General features: G+C 37.3%; 1 protein-coding gene across 4 annotated transcripts in view; it reads right to left on the reverse strand.

The window, feature by feature from the left end:
- Kitlg (KIT ligand) overlaps positions 1-21,046 on the reverse strand; it is an 85,188-nt gene that overhangs the window by 31,686 nt on the left and 32,456 nt on the right. For all 4 annotated transcript variants that reach the window (XR_006149514.1, XM_042693175.1, XM_042693177.1 and 1 more), the window contains exons 2-3: positions 18,043-18,156; positions 9,398-9,460 (exon numbers count right to left, since the gene is read on the reverse strand). Coding sequence is in view for 3 of the 4 variants with exons in the window: in XM_042693175.1 (XP_042549109.1) it covers positions 9,398-9,460; positions 18,043-18,156 (177 nt within the window). In the remaining variant the exon portion in view is untranslated. The remainder of the gene's footprint in view (positions 1-9,397; positions 9,461-18,042; positions 18,157-21,046) is intronic.

The raw sequence follows: 21,046 nt of genomic DNA on the forward strand, positions 1-21,046 counted from the left end.
CCCAGCACCAGTGGCTCATGCCTGTACTCCTAACTATTCAGGAGGCTAAGATCTGAGGATTGTGGTTTGAAGCCAGCCTGGGGAAGGGAAGTCCATGAGACTCTTATCCCCAATAAACTACTCAGAAAAAGCCAAAAGTGGCACTGTGGCTCAAGTGGTAAAGTGCTAGCCTCAAGCAATCAATACTTGATTTGGTGACTGTATGTGGGGAAACTCAGGTGTATGGAGCTGAATTTTTCTATAGTATATTTTCTTTTTAAATTATCTTCAAATAGCTACACAAAGAGGTTTCTAGATAACATGTTTGTTCATGTGTACACTGCATCTTGATCAATGCTACCCTCTCCATCATCTTCCTCCAATCTTCCATCTATTGCATCTCCACTCATCTCCTCAGTTCCCTTAGACTAAATATTTCTGATAAACTTTAGTGTCTACACTGAGAGGCATTGAAGGGGTAAAATGCACTGTGAATTTTGAATAATATTAAGACATGTAAAATATTGTTAATAAATATATTAATTTGAAGGTGAAATTATTGTATTTTGGATTTCTTTTTTTTTTTTTTTGGGTCCGGTCATGGGGCCTGAACTCTGGGCCTGGGCGCTGTCCCTCAGCTCTTCAACTCAAGGCTAGCACTCTACCACTTGAGCCACAGCACCACTTCTGGCTTTTTTTTTTCTGCTTATGTGGTGCTGAGGAATCGAACCCAGGACCTTAAGCATGCAAGGCGAGCGCTCTACCACTGAGCCAACTTCCCAGCCACTGTATTTTGGATTTCTTACACTAAATAAAATTCATTGTTACACTAATTGTACCTGTTCCTTTGAAGTTTTTTTTTTTTTTTTGCTTTTGCTTTTTTTTTGTTCCAGTCCTGGAGCTTGAACTCAGGCCTTAAGCATTGTCCCTGAGGTTTTTTTGTTTTGTTTTGTTTTGTTTTTTTACTCAAGCCTACTGTCCTGCCACATGAGCCACCAATCCACTTATGGCTCTTTTGGTACTACATTGAAGATAAGAGATTCATGGACTTTCTTGCCCAGGCTGGCTTTGAACTACAATCCTCATGTCTTAGCCTCCTGAGTAGCTAGGATTAGAGGTTTAAGACACTGACACCCAGCTAAGATTTTTGTTTTTAATGTGGCTATGCAACAATTAAATATTCCAAGTGTTTTGTACTACATTTCTGACAGATGATTATGGACAAGATGCTGAATAATGTCTCAGTATAATCATTTATTTTATTATGATGGGTCCCAGTACTGTTGTTTGAGTATGCAAAAGAGCTATTTAAAATAGCGCTTAATGTCATACTTCATCTATTTCATGCTGTTATTTTTTTCTTTTGTCGATGCTATTATTACTTTAATGAAATACTTTCCAACTATACAAGAGGTAGAAGTAGACAAGTAGATAAGTAGAGTTGTCTACCTGGCTGAGTTCTGTTCATAGTAAGTACCCTGTATTGTAAGAGTGGACTCTCGGGATTCATATTAAATTTGACTGTTTATATAGTCAAATTTCTTGTAGGCACCAATGACTAGATTAGAGTGAGCATTTGATCTAGATGGGCCAGTAAGAAAGTCCTTCACCCCAAACTGACAGTGGGAATAGGAACTGTGATTTGTTTCTGAGCAGGGCTAAAACTATAATATGTAAGTCCCCCATGCTGGCAGGTATATCCCACCAAATGACTGAAACAAAAACAATCTATACAAAAAGAAGGAGAGTCTTCAAAGATTCAGAGCTGGGGTCAGATTGTAAACATGGTAGTATTCTAGACCTGGTTCCAGTTCTCCCATGAAGCCTGGCTGCATCTCTGCCCTATGCTATTCTTTAGCATCCTTGAATAAGGGACTTTCTTTCTTTCTCTCCTTTTCTTCCTCTTTCTACTTCCTTCCTTCTTTCCCTTCCTCCCTTCCCTCCTTCTTTCCTTAAGCTTGACTGCATTATTGTCAACAAGAATCTTAAGTGTTTAATAAGATGGGCTCTTTCAATACTTGAAATCTGGCATCCTTACCAATATAGTTAAATGTTCACTCGTTCACTACTATATACTTTGGATTGTCTAAGGGATGGTTAAAAAAAAACACAAAAGCGTGAAAGATTCCATCCTGTTCTTTTAATAGTTAATATTAAAAAAAAAGAAAGCAACAAAACACTAATAATAGCTGGATATAATGATGCATATCTGTATCCCTGCACTCAGAAGGTATGCAGAAGGATCATAACCTTGAGGACATCTTGGGTTACACAGCAAGACCGTGTCTCAATTAACAATAAAATAATAATAATAATAATAGACATGCATGCCATACCTTAGGCTTTTTTTAAATCTTACCTATTTTGTACAATAGTTTGGGACCAATACATAACATATACAATATTAAATTCCTGTGTAAGCAGTGTTGTTCTTCTATTTATAACAATAATTTCTGGACAAGTTCTATAGAAATTATGGGATAACAAATGGAAAAGTAAGGTTCCCACAGCAGCATGGTGCCAGTGTTACTGACCACTGTGTCCTCAGCACCATTGAGAAAGTTCAGCACCGATTATTTTTCCTGTCCACTTCCTCTAGCCGTATGAGACAGAGAGCACAGCGTCGAAGAGTAGAAAATAGTCTTATGAAAAAGAAGGAATCTTAAACAGACCTCAGAGATGATCGCTATATGTTCAGCTTCCAAGCATGCCATGATTCTATGAGTAGAATTGAAGTAAGTGGCTGGAGAAGAAAAGATATCTCTGGCAAGGGGAAGTAGTACTCAGCATAGCACTAGCATTGAAAATAACATGAGAATTTCAGGAGGTAGTGATGCATCTGGCTGGGTGGCAAGTTCGTGTTTGGGAAAGGCTAGTCAATGACCTGGTTGGGGTTAGCAAGACTATGGAGAATCCGTAGCAGCAGGGTCAGGAATATGGCTTTCAGTAAACAGAGATGGTTCTTAAATACAGAAATGACTCAAGCTGCTTTCTACTCACAACTGACACATTAAATGGAAACCTCATTGTACAACTACATAAGCGTAATTTAATTTAAAAAAGCAAGAGTAACAAAAGTTTGATTTCTCAAAATTGTGCAATTTTATTGAAGATTTTTTTTCAGCAAATGCACAGATCAGGAAAAGACGGTAACGATAATAATATCCAGGCACAGATGTCATGTGATCAGCTACAAGTACTCATCTCATCATGGTAACCTTGTCAACTTACGTTCAGTTCAAATGAGAATCTCCAAGAACTAACAAGTGATTACACAGCAGGGAACTTTCCCCAGCACACATACAAATGTGTGTGTGTGTGTGTGTGTGTGTGTGTCTATCTGTCTGTATATGGTGTGTCACACACACACACACACACACACATATATATTTCTTCTCTTTTTTTTTTATTGTGAAAATACCATACAGAGGGGTTGCAATTACATGGGCAAGGTAATGAGTACATTTCTTATCAAGCATTGTTGCCCCCTCCTTTGTTTCCCCTTCCCATCCCTTCCCATCTCCCCCCTCCACCCCCCCAGCCTCCCCCTCCCCTGCCAAAGTTGTAAAGGAGCTAAGATCTTCTTTCCTGAATCTCCATAGTTCTGGAGTTATAGATAAGCAACAGCACACCTAGTATCAGTAAAGACTTATTGTTTACTCTCCATTAGACACTGAGGATATGAGACCAAAAAAAATGTAATTCCCGGCCTTATGAGGTTTACAGATTAGAGGCAGATGATAAGCTTACTACTTCCACAAATTAGGCTCTCAGGAGTGACTACACAGAGCTTCTACTAGAAAGATTCGGTTTCATCAATGAGCAGAGGAAAGGATTCCTTAATGAATGGAGATCGACACCTTAAAAAGTCATCTAGATTCATGGACCAATCAGAATTCCAGGAAACATAGGAAAATCTCTGCAAGACATAGACATAGTTGTTCAACATCCTGAGCCTTAAATGAAGTGTAAATCCAAACTATACTTAAGATTTCACCTCACTCCGGTCAGAATGGCTATTATCAAGAAAACAACTACAAATGCTATTCAGGAAGGGAGTGAGGGTCATCCACTGTTGGTAGGGATACAAACAGAGCAATCACTATGGAAATCAATATGGAATGTCCTTAAAAAACTAAAATTACACCTACCTTATGACCTGCAATACTATTGTTAGGCATACACTGAAAGAATGTAAATCAATATTTAGGACACCTGCATACCTTAATTTATTGCAGAACTATTCCCAGTAGCCAAACTATGAAATCATCTGAAGTATCCAAAAACACATAAATGGTTGAGGAAATATGGAATATGATGTGTGTGGGGGATGTACTTGTACATGTGAAATTATGTATTACACAAAAGCATTATACATTGTATATTACATGCACATATATGGAACCTACTATTTGTTCATAATACACTGTATGAATACATCAAAATAAAATAGTGAAAACCCCTCACATTACAAATGTGTTCCATTCAAAGGACAGATAGAGAAAGAGTCAGAGAAAGGAAGAAACTGAGACAGATCAACAGTGAAGTACAGATACAGAGAAAATCATACAAGAGAGAGGAAGAAGAGAAGAGAGGGTAGCTACAGAAAACATGTGAGGATGAGGTACTAGGAAAGGATTTAGAAATGTACCAGACCATGAGAGTCCTGGAGGCCTTGTTGCAGGATCTGTTTTTCCTACTTCTGAAGCGCAAGGAGAGGTCATTCAATGTGAGTGAAGCAGGGACAGTAAAAAGGACAAATGCATTATTATTATTAAACTACTCTATCCACTCAATAAAAGTCAAAATGTGAAATCATCAGTCCTGGAATAGCAAGGAAGATGAGAATGGTCCAAAAGCAGAGGAGTCAGACAAAAGAAAATAGAGACAAACCAGAAATGAAATTGTTCATGCTGAAGAAACAGTGCAATACAGAGAACAGGAAGGGTAATTAAAAAGTATATGGTATATTTTTTGTACGTTTACTTATTCATTATTTAAATTTATATATTTATTTTCAAATTAAAAGTCACAGAAAACTGTATACATGTAATTGTTTTTAATGAGAAGCGGATGAAACATTTTTTGCTCAGACAAGCAGCTCATCATTTATACAATGTTAGGGACTTTAGAAGGAAAGTAGACTCATTCTCAGTGCAGTTCAGCAACTGTATTTCTGTTCTTTCCACAATAACATGACTGGGTAAATTAAAAAGGACCAGAAATGTTCAAGTGTTTTCACCGTTAGGCAGTTCAAGGCGACCCTAACTGTTTGGCAATATTATAGTCCAGAAGATTTTAAAAATAGAATTGGTGATTATCTTTGGGTTTAAACACTAAGCTGTTGATCACAACCTACTATTTGTTGCATGTGTGAGAGACAGAAAATCTACAGGTCATTTTCTAAGAATGCCCTTAGCTGTACATAGCCCATCTTGAAAACAAAAGTGAAAAACAAACTGTATCCTATTTCAGAGCTTTCTTTTACCCATGCCTAAGGCAGAATTTTATTGCTTTGGCCCCAGGGAATCTATCTGGCACCCATTCCCACTCCACCTTCTATTGTTTAAAGACAAAAGATAAAGCAGCTGTGACTCTGACCACTGACAAATAATCACAGTCCTCTCTTCTGGGCAATTCCACCAGTCTTGGCAGTAACTAAGTTTTTTTTTTTAAATGAAGGTGAAACAAAAGTGAGACCCCAGTTTCTGCCTGAAGCCCTAGGCAAAGGCTTGTTTTCCTTGCCAACAGTGATGGCCAAGAACAATGTTTCTCCAGTAGTTCCAGGATGGAATGCCAAGATCAAATAATAGCAGACTTCTCTCAATTACAGAAACATGTACAAAGTATGTGGCAATAAGTCAGCTCTGTGTTTACAAGATCGGCACTTGCTATCACCAGCCTGTACCGAAATTTATGACTTAGCACACCATCTATGATTATACCAGCACAAAATAACCCACTTGGTTAATTTTAGTTTAACACTTGTTTTGCAAGGAGCAGCAGGACTGCTTTGAGCAAGCTCCACAATCACCAGCCTCAAAGCTATAGTGTGAACAGGACCCAGTCTTAATTGTTCCTACATTTTCTCTGCATTGTAATTATCTAGATCCCTACTTTCCCTAGCATTAAGAATCAGATGGCCACCTAGAAACACAACAAATCAAAGAAAGGTTGGACAAATGGGATTGCACAGCTTCTGCATGGCAAAGGACATAGCTAGCAAGATCAATAGAAAGCCCACAGATGGGGAGAAGATCTTCACTCGCCATACAACGGACAAGGGTCTCATATCTAAAATATACCTTGAACTCAAAAAATTAAATCCCTCAACAACAAATGTTCAAAGAAACAACTGCCCAATAAACAAGTGGGCTAAAGACTTAAAGAGAAACTTCTCTGAAGAGGAAATAAGAATGGCCAACAGACATATGAAGAAATGCTCAACCTCCCTAGCCATAAAAGAAATGCAAATCAAAACAACATTGAGATACCACCTCACCCCAGTTAGAATGGCTAAAATCAAGAACTCAAATAACAACAGATGCTGGAGGGGATGTAGACAGAAGGGAACCTTACTGCATTGTTGGTGGGAGTGTAAACTTGTTCAACCACTTTGGAAAGCAGTATGGAGGTTCATCAAAAGACTCCACATAGAGCTCCCCTATGACCCAGCAATCCCACTTTTGGGCATTTACCCAAATGTTTACAAACAAGACCACACTAAAGTTACCAGCACGACTATGTTTATTGCAGCATTATTTACTATAGCTAAGATATGGAACCAACCCAGATGCCCCTCAGTAGATGAATGGATCAAGAAAATGTGATATATATACACAATGGAATTCTATGCCTCCATCAGAAAGAATGACATTGCCCCATTTGTTAGGAACTGGAAAGATTGGAAAAAATTATATTAAATGAAGTAAGCCAGGCCCAAAACACAGGTCCCATGGTTTCCCTTATTTGCAATATCTAGTATATATCCGAGTCAAGCAGAAAAGGTCAGATAAGGTGATGTTAGGGAAATGAACCCTAAGATATGTATTCAAATGTTTTTTTCTTTCATGCAATTGTTTCTAACACATTTATAAGATTATTTCTTTGTTGCTTTGTATGCCCCTCCCCCACAGTATAACCCCTGTTTTCACTGTATTTGATGATGGTATAATTTGTGGAGGGGAAGGGAAAAAACAAATCGTTTAAATAGGGATACAGGTGGACCCATTGCGACAATGAGATGTACAAGTCGTTATGTCGAAAATGAACTTTACAACTTTGGTGTGGGGGATGGGGGGGCCCCCGCGGGGAGGACTGGGTGGGGGGGTGGGGGGGGCGGGGGAGGGGGAGGATGGGAAGGGATGGGAAGGGGAAACAAAGAGGAGGCTACAATGCTTGATAAGAAATGTACTCATTATCTTGCCCATGTAATTGTAACCCCTCTGTACAGTATTTTCACAATAAAAATAAATAAATAAATAAAATAAAAGATATTAAAGAACACACACACACACACACACACACAAAAGAATCAGATGGCCTAGGAGTTTCTTTTGAAGACTGTCACTTTCTACTTATATAAACCTTGGGCAAAATTTTGATGTACTGTAAATCTCCATGTGACCCTTGTAAAATAAGAATTAAAAATAGCTAATTTACCTAATTCACAGGCTATTCCTAATTCACCCAATTCGAGGGGAGGGAAAATACATGAAATAATTTTGCAAATGGAAAAGTCCTATTAAAAAAAGGCCATATAATTTCCCTTTCCCCTAGTTATCATGAAAATTTAAAAGTTTATTAGGGCATTGAATAAATGATGTGTGTGCATGTATTTCTGAATGTATTCCAGCTGAGTGTTGGCTCTTCTGTTTCTCTTAACCAAACACTTGCTGACTGAGTATCAAATTTAATCACTCCTTTAATTTTCATCACTGCTGTTATAAATTTACACTTCTGTTTCCAGATAAGTCCCCCTACCCCAATAGGACAGACATGGACCTAGGCTTTAAGATGACCACTGCAACATGAAGATACATCTCAGGTAGTTCATGCTAAAATGCTTACTAATTAAATGAAATATACCCTGGTCAGTCTCTTGAAACAGCACTGAAATAAAAGCCTGTTAGGCTTTTTCTAATTTTTGAAAGGTATTATACAGAGCACAGTGATGTGATTGGTAGATCTGCAAAACATTACTCAAAATCTAAAACCATCTGTACAAAGATGATCAGTATTAAGTACTCTGAAGATAATATCAACCTTGAGAGTTGCAGAGATGAAAAGTTCCATGGTTTTTAATTTACTCTAAAGAATACAATATTTAAAATGGATCAATCTAAAACAAAATGTATGATGCAAAACATAGGCAACTTGCACAGTGGGTAGCCACAGTATCATAACATTAATATTACATTTTAAATATGAAAATTGGATATCTTACATACAAGGGCAAGCTTTGCAGTACAACTATAAGATCATTTAGAGCTACAGTGCACCTGTCTGCCATACACACTCTAAGGGGTTCTGTCCACAGCCCAGCATCTGAAAACATGAAATATAAAACTTCTGGCTCACGATAACTATAACAACTAAGAAACAAAGTGGGGTGTCAGGGAAGGAAAATACATAAAAACTTTGGTTTGGGGGCAACTATTGTACAATGACCAGGTTTGATAAGCCCCATGATAAGTACACACATACATTACTCTCTCTCTCTCTCTCTTTTTTTTTTTTTGGTCAGTTGTGGGGCCTGAACTCTGGGCCTGGGGGCTGACCTCAGCTCTTCAGCTCATGGCTAGCACTCTACCACTGGAGCCACAGCACTACTTCTGGCTTTTTCTGCTTATGTGGTGCTGAGGAGTCAAACCCTGGACCAATGCATGCAAGGCAAGCACTCTACCACTGAGCCACCTTCCCAGCCCCCATACATTACTCTTTTCGTGTAAAATATTTCTGAATCTATGGACTCTGACACTATGTAATGAAAAAATTTAAATTTCTTGGTTTCAGTATGAGCAATATTTGAAACCATAACCACACACTTAAAAGAACAATAATTATTTTTAAAAAATCTTCCTGGATAAGGAAAAAAATTACTTGAGAGATGACGGAAGACAAAAAAAAAAAGAAGAGAACTGTTTGGTTAAGTCTAAAGATAATGATCTTATTACTTTTGGGAATCTTATTTCATTTTGGCAAATGCTCATTGATAAAGTTAAGCAGTATCTCAAGCAGGAAACAAAACAAAGCAAAACAGAACAAACAAAACCTGAAACAAAATGACTTTGAATCAAATCACAAAGGTATATCTCCTTCAAATATTTACAACTAAGAAAGTTGTAGGGTAAATAATGACTAGTTCCATCTCTTCTGTGAACTACTAAAATGCAAGTTAAAAATGTAGTTAACATACCAAAACCTCCATCCCGGTGACATAGTTGAGGGTTATCATATAGTCTTTTGGAAGATTTGCAACCTACAGGGACCAAAAATAAATAAATTCTTTGAGAACATTCATATACATTAATTAATCATTTTACTTATTCTCTTTTTCTGTCATCAAAGGCACCCTCCAACAAATAAAGTAAGTAATGATACAAAATTTTAGAATTCTAAATTCAGTTGCGGCTGGATAAGTACAATCTATCAAGTTTTGAAACATGGTATGAATTTCAACATCCATCTGTAGTCATGGAATTCCCTTCCAAGACTATTCTCCAACTTGTTTCTGCATAGAGTTAGTAATAATGTACGCCTTTCTTGTCAATGATCTTAAAATACAGACTTGAAAATAACATGTTGGCATTAACAGGGAATCTCAAAGAAATGTAAGCTCTCAGACTAGATTGAATCTTGGTTAGCAAGGCAGTGATTTTCATTGATAACTGGAGAACTGTTCTATGTTTATCCTAAGTTACTGGACCCTCAAAAGAATATAGCTACTTGTAAGATGCTACTATTTGTAAGATGGGTACCGTTAAGTTTTGCAATGTACCTTAACCCACTTACCTTATGCTGGACACTTGAGATACCTCAAATGTTTGCCAGTTTCTTTTAAAACATTAAGAAATGCCTGACTTCAGTTAGTCTGGAATAAGTGAATAAGCAGTGGATATAGAGCCAAGGAGTTTGGAACCAATCTAAACTCTGCATCTGGGTTTCCCTCCTTTGTAAGATGAAGATACAGTTCCCTATGTCAAACAATTAGTTAATAGTGAAGTGAATGCACCAACATGTTGCAAATATTCAATTTATGTTCTTTATTGTGAACTATACAGACCTGTGATTTCAACGCCTAAAATCTCTTCATCCAGTCTCTTAAAAACTTCAACTTCCCTAAAGAAAGCTGAGGTCATGGCATGCTTGCAGGCCTAAATCATCTCCATAAGCCTTCCATAACAGAAGCCACACGTTGCTTCTTGGTCTTGCCAATAGCTTTTAGAGCATGACAGAAACTTGGTCAGAAAAGACATCAGGAAAAGGCATTAATAGTCAGAGGTGAGCTGAGATAGTAATGGTGTCCCTCTATACTCCTGCCATCCTCCTAAGTGGTATCACCTCACATTCATCTCAGACTTGAGCTGACATAACTTACCTAGGTTTTCCTTCCTCGTTCTAGATCATGACAAAAGAGTTAGTATGTCCAAAATTATCAAATATTTAAGTTAGTAATAAGCCTAAGCAATTCTCAATATATATTGACATATATAAATATGTCAACATATATTTATATATTTATATACAGGTCCTAAATTGAGATACACACACACACACACACACACACACACACACACACACACACACACACACACACACACACACACACACACACACACACACGACATTGGTTCAAAGAAACCAAACTTTACAAGAATATCTGAACAGAATACTGAAATTGCCACACTTTATTAGAGGGATATATTTCTACATTAAGCTGACTTACTAAATTTCTAGTGGGACTGAAAAATAATACTATTTTTGAAAACTACTTTAACATTTAGAACCCTCATGGGATATAGCTTATTAATCTCTCATAAATGAGGACAGAAGGGAGGCTCAGAAAGGTTCACTGGCATCTGCAGTATCATAAGCATTCAGATAACTACAAGAGGTAGGAAGCAAACTCTGGCTCTGTGCTGGTGTTTTGCCCTGTTAACTCCAAACGGTCTCTCTCTTAATAGCTTCCTTTCCAATTACATTTTGGAGAGAACTTAGAGAGTGAAATTATATGTAGTTATAACCACTTCAATAATTATTTTATGACCTTCTAAGCACTTATAGGACTACTGAATGCATTCAGAAAGCACAAATAATCTTGCAATACCTCCAGTGTCATTGGTGTATATGGGTTGTTATGGAAGTTTTATGAGTAGGGAGACTGTGGGCCTGGAATATAAACATCCCTTAGAGGTACGGATTTGATGCGGAGGCCAACAACACAGATTCTGGAGATAAATTGCATAGATTGGGTCCTAACCTCGCCACCTGCTAACTCAGTTCTTAGGCAAGTTAACTTTAACTTCTACTTGTGGAAAATGGAAATTAGAGCTGGTTTGATAAGGACTCAATAATTCATGGGAAATACTAAGTGTTAGGGCCTGGTATGAATGGATCTGAATTTCTATGATTATTAAATGCATCAAAGTGAAGCTTTCTAAAGAGAGAAGAATCATAGGAAAAAGCAATTGACAGCTCATGTTGTATCAGAGAGACCAAACAGGTAAGTTGTAAGAATGTCAGGAAAGCCATGTCATGAAGGCTGAGTGCTATGGCGGTGCAGACAGTGGAAGGAAAAAATGGAAGGAACAGTTTCACCACTAAACCCTACTGTGGACTTAGGTATATCATGTTATCTCTCTGGACCATGCCTGTAAATTAAGGGGAATAAACTGGATAATTATAAAAGATTCACTCTGGCTTAGCTGTTTCCTGAGAACAGGTATGTAACAGCATAGTTATCCATGACAGCAAATTTACACTGACTGATCTGGAAGACTACATTGAGCGGAAGAAAGAACAGAGAGAGAAAGAGGGTTGGAAAATGGAATCTGTTGAAAATCAGGAACTAGTGTAGATTCTAGAGTGTTATCTTACTGGTACATTTAAATACCCATGTAACTAATGGTACACGTTTTGTTAACAAATCTGTTTTACTAAGGTAAGTTTCGGGGGTGGGGGACTTCAGTTTAATTGATGGGAAATTTTACTGAAGTTCAAGGACATTAGAATTATAGAAGATTATAGAATGACACTGTAAAACAAGGCATTAATGCCAGGCTGTTTGTGGGTTTGCTCTCTTCTTTGGATATTTTGAGGACTGGCCATACTCAGTAACACTGGGGGGAAAACACTGCATAGAGAACAGTGTTCAGAAATGCTGGAAACTCAAGCCAAGAAAAAAAATCTTGGTGGACCAAACTGGCACTGACTGCAAACCATACCCTGCAGGTATTGGGGCTGGGGTGGGAGGGGCAGGGAGGAAGGAGAAGGAAAAGAACTCAAAGTCAGAACACTTAACTTCCTCTCTAGGAACTTTTGGATCCCACGAACAAAATGTCACTGAACTCCCTAAATCTCAAAAAGCATTAAAAATTTTATTTTATTGTAAAGATGCTGTACAGAGGGTTTACAGTTACAAAATATATCTCTTTGTAACTTAGTTTGGGGTATTTATTTTTTGGGAGTCCAGTTGTGGGGCCTGAACTCTGGGCCTGGGCGCTGTCCCTCAGCTCTTCAGCTCAGGGCTAGTTCCAGCTTTTTTCTTTTTGCTTATGTGGTGCTGAGGAATCGAACCCAGGACCTCATGCATGTAAGGCAAGCCCTCTACCACTGAGCCACCTTCCCAGCCCCGAGTTTGGGGTATTTTGACATTAGCAACAGGAAACAGACTCAGACATATAATTTACATCTTATGATGATGTTTTCAAGTAAGTAGCACCAACTGAGCTTCTATAATGTGAAAGCTTCCCAAGATAAGACAAAGTAAGGTAACTGCTACTCAAGAAATGAAATTCAATTGACTACTCTGGTAAGTATAAACTATAACTGAAGTTTTCATCTCTGGTTGTTGAGAAGACACTCAGTATTATGAACCTATTTCTTCTGTTCCAAAGACAGAGTTATGGGTTCAAACAATCCCTCAATGTGTTCCACATGGTGCCCAGGTACTCATACCATAGCCATGGATTTAAAAGCCAGGGAGCATAAGATACGACACCTAATTGGTTTATTCTGTGAAACAAGAACACTGTTTGTTAAGTAAGACATTTTTGGTAATGTTCAAGATACCTGGACAGCTTTCATTTTATTTTTTAACTGAAATTTTACTTTTAATAAAGCTCTGTCCTTTATTTAAATGCTTCATTTCAAAATTTAAATTAAAGAATGTCAACCAACTACAAAGGGGAAAAATTAAAAGGCTATTATAAACTATTGAAAAAGAATTATTTTAAAAATATTCATTTATCAAACAATTGCTCTTCAAGGTCAAACAACCTTTGTGGGACTTCTTTTAAAGAGAAGGTGGGCATGGGTAATTCATCCAGAAAAAGGAGGTTTAGAGGCTGCAGACCTTCACTTTAAATCAGTGGTAATTCAAACTGGAAAACACTACGTGAAGAGGAATGAAATCAGGATTTATCAAAATTGTCCATTGAAAGTGTTCACATCTGTTATCTGATGATATAGTTATCACTTCTGATTATGACCATCCCAAGGGTCATGCATTGCTATAACCAATTTAGGATAAGGATCTACTACAGACTAGGAAAACCTTCAACCTCTTCGTGATGACGTTGGAAAGGAAGTCATTTCACTTTCACTAGATGAGGAAGGGACAGCAATCAATTACAATTAAAAAAATGTTTTGAGAAGGATGTAACAGCTAAGGATAATTTTTTTCAAAACCAAGGAAGAGGGCTGGGAAGGTAGCTCAGTGGTAGAGTGCTTGCCTTTAACACATGAAGCCCTGGGTTCGATTCCTCAGTACCACATAACCAGAAAAAGCTGGAAGTGGCTCTGTGGCTCAAGTGGTAGAGGCTAGTCTTGAGTTGAAGAGCTAAGGAACAGCGCCCAGGCCCAGAGTTCAGGCCCATGACCCACAAAAACAAAACAAAACAAAACAAAAAACAAGGAAGTCACATTTAATTAAATTGCTGCAATGAAAGAAAACCCTATCATAAATGAAAGGAAGAACTACTGAGGAAAACTAAGTTGAACTTCTCCAATATTTGATTCCTTCTCACATAAATACTTGACAAGTATTAATAGCTATATCCTCACTATCCATGGATAATTTTAAATTTGATTCATCCTCTTCTCAGATACTTGACTCTTTCCCTAGGTAGAGCTGGGTTTGCCATTTAAAACAAGTCTTGCAACATTTTTTAGAGACAAAGCAAAATGTTCTGCAAATAGATGAACTATTATGCTAAGTAAACATGCCAGAAGGATTTCAAATAAAAACCATGGGGACCACAAGAGCAGTACAAAATGTCCAAGAAGAATATTTTTAAAAAAAATGTAAAGCCATAAATCATGTGATTCAGTGTCATGGGAATCTCATCAAGGCACAAAGTCAAGATTTGGGCACACAGTGCAAATTGCTACCTAACACAGGGGCAGAACTGGTACCTATGAAAGCACAGGGATGATCTCAGCTGGAGAAATGACTGTGAGCACAAAGCAAAACGAATTATCAGCTCACTTTCTCCATTTCAGATAAAATATAGCAAGGTTATGTCTGCCAGGTAAAATCCTCTTTTCTATATAATCGATTTAAATGGTGGCATTACTGGTTGATTCCAAGAGGCGAGACCTGACGAAATATTATGAAATAAAAATACTTTAAAGCTGGGAAGGACTTCAAAGCTCTCTAAATAATTCTTCTCTTATGTAAGGTCAGAGACTTCACTGAGAAATGGTGAAAGCTATGCATTCTCTCCTCAGAAATGGACACAATGGACTTTAGGCACAATTCAGCGTGTCATGGGCAAGTGTTTGAAGTTTACAAGTCCTGGGTAAAGAACTATTGATCATATCCATGTTCCTCCTTTCAAAAACCAGGAAACTGAATCCCCCAAAAGGCTCAGTAATCTGTCTGAGGTCAGTCAGTCAGGAAATAATACAGCTGGTGTTCAAACAACCAAGTGACCCTGGCTTCTGTCAAGAAGCTTTGACCTACCATTCTTTAGCGAGATGTTGAGGCTCCCTCCCATAAATCCAACAGATGTGTGTGGTGTTTGAATTAGTAAAGTTAATGAGTTAGAATAGTTAGAAGAGTTAATAGTTAGCTTCATTTCAAACATGAACAACAAAGATAAAAACCACTATAAGCATATGGCCTAAGAGGTTCTAGAACTTCAAAGCAAATTACTGTCTTGTGTGATTTTAGTCTTAAGCACTGAGGTTCCTACAGCTCATCTCTACAAACTGAGGTTTGGTATTTTTCACAGTGGAGCCCTCACAACTGTACCTTAAATAAGCTTAGATGATCTCCAACCAAGCCTGGTAAAGCAATAGCTTTCAAGCATTCCTTCTCAAGCTTAAATCCAAAGCCAAGACTCATTTGGAAACTCAGATATATAAACAAAAGCCAAAGGGCTTTTGCTGGATTCCAGAAGCCAGTTTGAAACCACTACCCCTCAAGACACAGAACTGTAATGGAGTAGGAGCTGGGTCTTACCACTCTTGTCTTTATGTATCTTCAAAAGACTTTATTTAGGTTGTCTCTAATTTCCATCTCCAGTATCCTGTCATCAGGGCTACTAACAGGATAAATGTGGCCAAAATGTGGAAGACAGTATAGTCCAGGTTCCATTTCATATTTACAATGACTCTATAAAATTAAATACTATTAATCTACTGTAACCAATAAAGGAACAGGCCCAAAGAGATTATAAGATAGTAACTGGTTAAAAAAAAAGTTAATAGGTACTTTTTCTTATTTATCTACATGACAAAATTGTGGAGTAAAAACTGAAATTTAGAAGGATACTTTCTTAGCCAAGGTCAAAGAGCTGGGTTTTTAACTGCGATATCCCAGATTTAAAAACTCCATTATTTTAATCCATATGTATAACAGCACGGATTGGATGCCAATGTTATATGATGGAATCTTTTAAATGCCATCTGTTTATGTGTTATCATGTTGTTGTGATATATATTTGTATTTAGGAGGCTTTTCTCTAAGACTAGATAATGAACATTCTAAGCTCAGAGATTGTTTCATAATTTTCTATTTCTTCCTCTACAAAATACAAGCTATGCAAGTTTTTATTCAATTATAAGTGATTTTTGTGGCCCTACCATTTATTAACTTCACTTTTTTTCAAGTTTCTTATTTTAAAAATTTTATCCAAAGAAAGCATATTAATTTCACATAGAGAAATTCTTGAGACAATCGTTGGAAGGAGAAAAACCTCTTTCTCTCAGATTAGTGCCCTTAGTAGGAAGAACTATATCCTACTGTCAATATTAATAAATATTCCTTCTGGGTATACTTTATTTTTAAATTTTTATTAATGTTTCATTCTTACTGTATTAGCTGTTCGGTAACAGGCTGATTACAAGCAGATGGTTAAAGACAAGAACAGAAAATTTTGGAAGGTGCTTATAATAATTATGCCACTTGAAAATATTGGTTTAACATTTCACAGGAAATGGTATTTATTAAGTCGTATTACTTCAACACTCTGGAAAGAATAACACCTACAATGAATTTCTCTTAAATGCCATATACAATATGGATACAATATAGATAGCCTGTAGTATGATATATTATCAGTTTCCATCCACGTTTCAATGCCCATCTATTTGAAATCCATTCTCTAGGACCAGCACACTTCCCCCAGCCCATTTCTAACTCCCAAGGTTTTTTTTTTTTTTGGTCGGCCGTGGGGCTTGAACTCTGGGCCTGGGCGCTGTCCCTCAGCTCTTCAGCTCAAGGCGAGCGCTCTACCACTTGAGCTACAGCACCACTTCCGGTTTTCTGGTGGTTTATTGGAGATAGGAGTCTCACAGTCTCTCCTGCCCGGGCTGGCTTTGAACCGCAATCCTCAGATCTCAGCCTCCTGAGTAGCTAGGATTACAGGCGTGAGCCACCAGTGCTCGGCACTCCCAAGATTTTATATATATGTGTCCAGGAGAGCCTTAACTTCCCAGTGACTCATTTTAATAAGACTTTAGAGTTTGTATTAACCTGACATTGTTATGAGTCTATTCAAAATGAATATAAAAAGCCAGAATAAGAACTGAAATTAAATTAAAGCCAAGACATATTTTGGCCTCTAAACTTATGCAGAATATAACAAGTCTCATTTCTTCCCTATTCTGCCATCACCTATAAAACTAGCCAATATTTAAATAACTGAGGATCACTTAACTGGCTACTGTGAACCTTACAAAATTTTCCTCAAACCAGGTTTGTCTTCCAATCATATACCCTAGTATGTTACATCATCCTTGGACTGTGAAAGTTGGGATGGATGCATTCCAGATGTTTTATGTTCTCTATGATTTGAATCTTCAAAGAAGCAGACAGAGAAGCTAGCAGGATGCTGGCAGTGGCCACCAGGAGCCAGGGTAAAATGGCTTTTGCTGAGAGCAGAATTCAGATGTGACAAACATGGAGGTGAGTGGGTATCACAGTTAGGAAATACATTTCTCCAAGTACATTCACTGATGGAGCAATCTCCCACCCCACTAGTGAAAGTCTTTATGCTGAGCCAAAGGAGAGCCTGCCATCTCAGGTCTCCTGCTGTCAGGCTGGTGAGAAGAGTAGGAAGGTCTGGGGAGAGGACAGACACAGGAGGATCCCACTCAAGAGATACTGGGGAGCAAGCCTCCAGCCATCTCGTCCAGGCTCCATCACTGGATGAATCAGCCACTGCAGTGGAATTCAACAGGCTGACTTTACCAACCCATCCTCCATGACCTTAAATGCATGTTTGCTCTCTGGAACTCCTTCAGGATAAGTACATGATTAATTCTTTTCCTAGGACAAGAAAAAGCTAAACTTTGACTAGCAGTGACAACTACTGAGAAGCAGCTCTTACTTACCAGCTTTGTGATGTCTTTTACATTATCAGTCACAGGATTCCCGCAGATCTCTTTAGTTTTGACAAGAGGATTAAATAGGAGCAGTTGAAGATAAATGCAAGTGATAATCCAAGTCTAAATAAAAACAGAGAAATTTCTTGGTGCCCATCTGCTTAAAATCTGTAATCATGCAAACAGTTCACATCTTAGGACCTAGGTAGAAATGACCAATATACGATACTTATTTTTTAAGCTAAATTTAATTAAATGCTAAGCATTCAAATTATTCTCATCAAATTAATAAAATTAAATTAAAATAACACAGTTAAAATCTTGTTTGAATTATTCTTTCAATGATATTACTGTTAACTTCTGTCGAAAGCTTTCTAGAGCCAATTTCCTAATGGCAATTAGGAGTGAACTTGTAGCAACATGTGAAAGAATTATCACTTAGAGTGCTTTCTAAAAACTAGGGAATGCATAAGATTCCTACCTTAAGGCACTAAAAGAAACCTCATTCTACTTTAAATGCAGACTCTTTGGCAAGTAGTGGCATAACCCCCACCCCCAGAGGTGCTTTAATCCAATCTACAATAGCACACCCAACTAAAGTGAGAGAGGGGGATATATTTTTAGATCTAAGACAGAATTTAATAACCTAATTTCTGAGACAGTAAAATAATTATTATGTGCATTTTTAGTCTTTTAATAGGGAAAAATATTTCCCTAGCCAATAGGGAGGTATTTTTGAAACCCACATACACACACATGCACACACACACACACACACACACACTTTTCCCTCCATGAAAAGAATTTCTACCATGTATTATAGTTATTTTATGCACAATTAAATTTTTTTCCTTATTAGACTATTTTATAAAAGTTTAAGAACCTGGGTATCTCATTTTAAAAATTTCAGTATCTGTATAACATGCACAAAAGAAGAGTCTTCAGTGATTATTTGCCAGATAAAGTTGTGGCCAAGGTAAAAATACATTTTGATGGTCAAATACAATAGCTATTTATTGAACATGTATCATGAGTCAGGGACTGAGCTAGGCATGAGGAAAACAAAAATGATAAAGACGCCCTTGAAACTCACAGACAGGTAAATAAATAACAGCTATACCCTGTGATAAGTGTTTTAAGAGCACAGAGTAGAGAGCAATTAATCAATTAAACTTAAGAGGGAAAAACCATGGCAGGATTACAGCTCCAAGCAAAGCCTGAAGGTAAAATGTAACTCTGGCTAGATAGAAGAGGACAAGAAAGAATTTTTAAGCAATGATAAGGAATGGAAATTCCAGGAAAAAAAATACAGCATAAGCAAAATCATGGAAATGAGGTTTTTAAATACATAAGGTTTCTTTTCATGAGCTAGCATTCAGCAGCAGCATTTTATAACTATACGAAAACCCAGATGCACAACAGGTAGAATAATTTTTGTTTATGTAGCTTGTCATATGTTAAATGGACCTAAATTATTATTTTCAATTACAATATACACACTGAGTATCACATTGGACCACATGTTGTTTATTGCTTGCTAAAGTTCTCTAACATTACAACGCTACCTCTGTGGATCTCGTGGATTATAACCTCTTATTCTTTTACCCATGTGGTCTATTTTAGCATTATTCATGCTTAATTTATAAGGTTACACTCAGAATCCTGAGAATCTCAGTCCTCATTATACAATTTCGTATAAACCATGATTTTGTACAGATTAATTCATTGGGTAAAACCCTCTTTCTGGGCAATTCAAACATACGAATTTCCCTAATAATAGTCTTTCTTCACATGTGCAAATATAATTTGTTAAATTGTGGGTTAATATTGTCATTGCTTGAAACATTTCTCAATAGCTTTCTTTTCTGCTATGACTTGAAGATCCCTATAACTGGTCAATCTTAATATTAACCATTATTAGTTATTAATATTAACCATTATTAGTTATTATTGATATTACATTATTATCATCATTGTATCTAGAATTATGAAGGGATTTGTTCATTTCACAAACATACCACATATTATGTGCCATTCAATGCTCTAGCTGTTAGGCTACATAGTGGATAAAAAGACAAAATTCCTACCCTCATGAGGCTTGTTTTCTCATGAAGAAAGATAAACCATAAACAAACACAAAACTAGGCTACATAGTATGTCACAAGGTGTTCAGGGCTATGGAAAAAGTAACATGAGATTCACGTAAGGGGACTGGGATTATAATGCCTGCCTCATCTGTGAGCAGCAGTGATTTAGATTCACACTGACCCTCACACTCATAAGACACCAAAACAAATACTCAGCAGCAAGCACACTACAGCCAGATTTCATGGTGCTTTGCTTGATGCCAGCTATGACAGTCTTTATGAAGGATAGTGGCAGCGCTGCATCCATCAGTGTCGATTTTCCATCTCTGATGATTGCTAGTAACTTCTAGAAATGAAGTATTTTAAATTAAGGTGGATACTTTTCTAACTTAGACATAATGCCATTGCACACAGCATGGACTATAAGATAGTTTAAACATAACTTTTATATACATTAAGGAAACAAGAATTGTCACATTTTATTATGATATTAGCTGTATTTCCTCCAAGGTCTGAGCCTAGACTATCTCCAAGGTTGGTTTGAACTCTGAGTTTTACAAAAAAAGGCTCAGGATAGGCAAAAATAAACACGTAAAAAAAATAAACAAGTGTGGTAGAACAGAGGTCTCCTAGCTTCCAGACTATCTATAATGTCTGCAAATTGCTACACATTTGCAATGTGTAATCCCAATGTGTGTGGCAAGGACCGATGACAAATAGGCAGGACCATCCCTTCCTAGCAAGGCTACTTAAGTAGTTCTTAGTTCTTCAAGGGCATGTGATAAACTCCCATTCATATTCCAGAGCAGCTACTGCCAGGACCACTACCAGCCTCCACACTGCCTTTTTGTACTTGCTCTGCCACCTACTAATTTCAGCTGGATTCTCTTGGTTGAAGTATAGTTATGCTGTACATATTTACTGAT

This window comes from Dipodomys spectabilis, unplaced genomic scaffold (assembly GCF_019054845.1).
Source record: "Dipodomys spectabilis isolate Male_0828 unplaced genomic scaffold, ASM1905484v1 ptg000163l, whole genome shotgun sequence".
NCBI lineage: Eukaryota > Metazoa > Chordata > Mammalia > Rodentia > Heteromyidae > Dipodomys > Dipodomys spectabilis.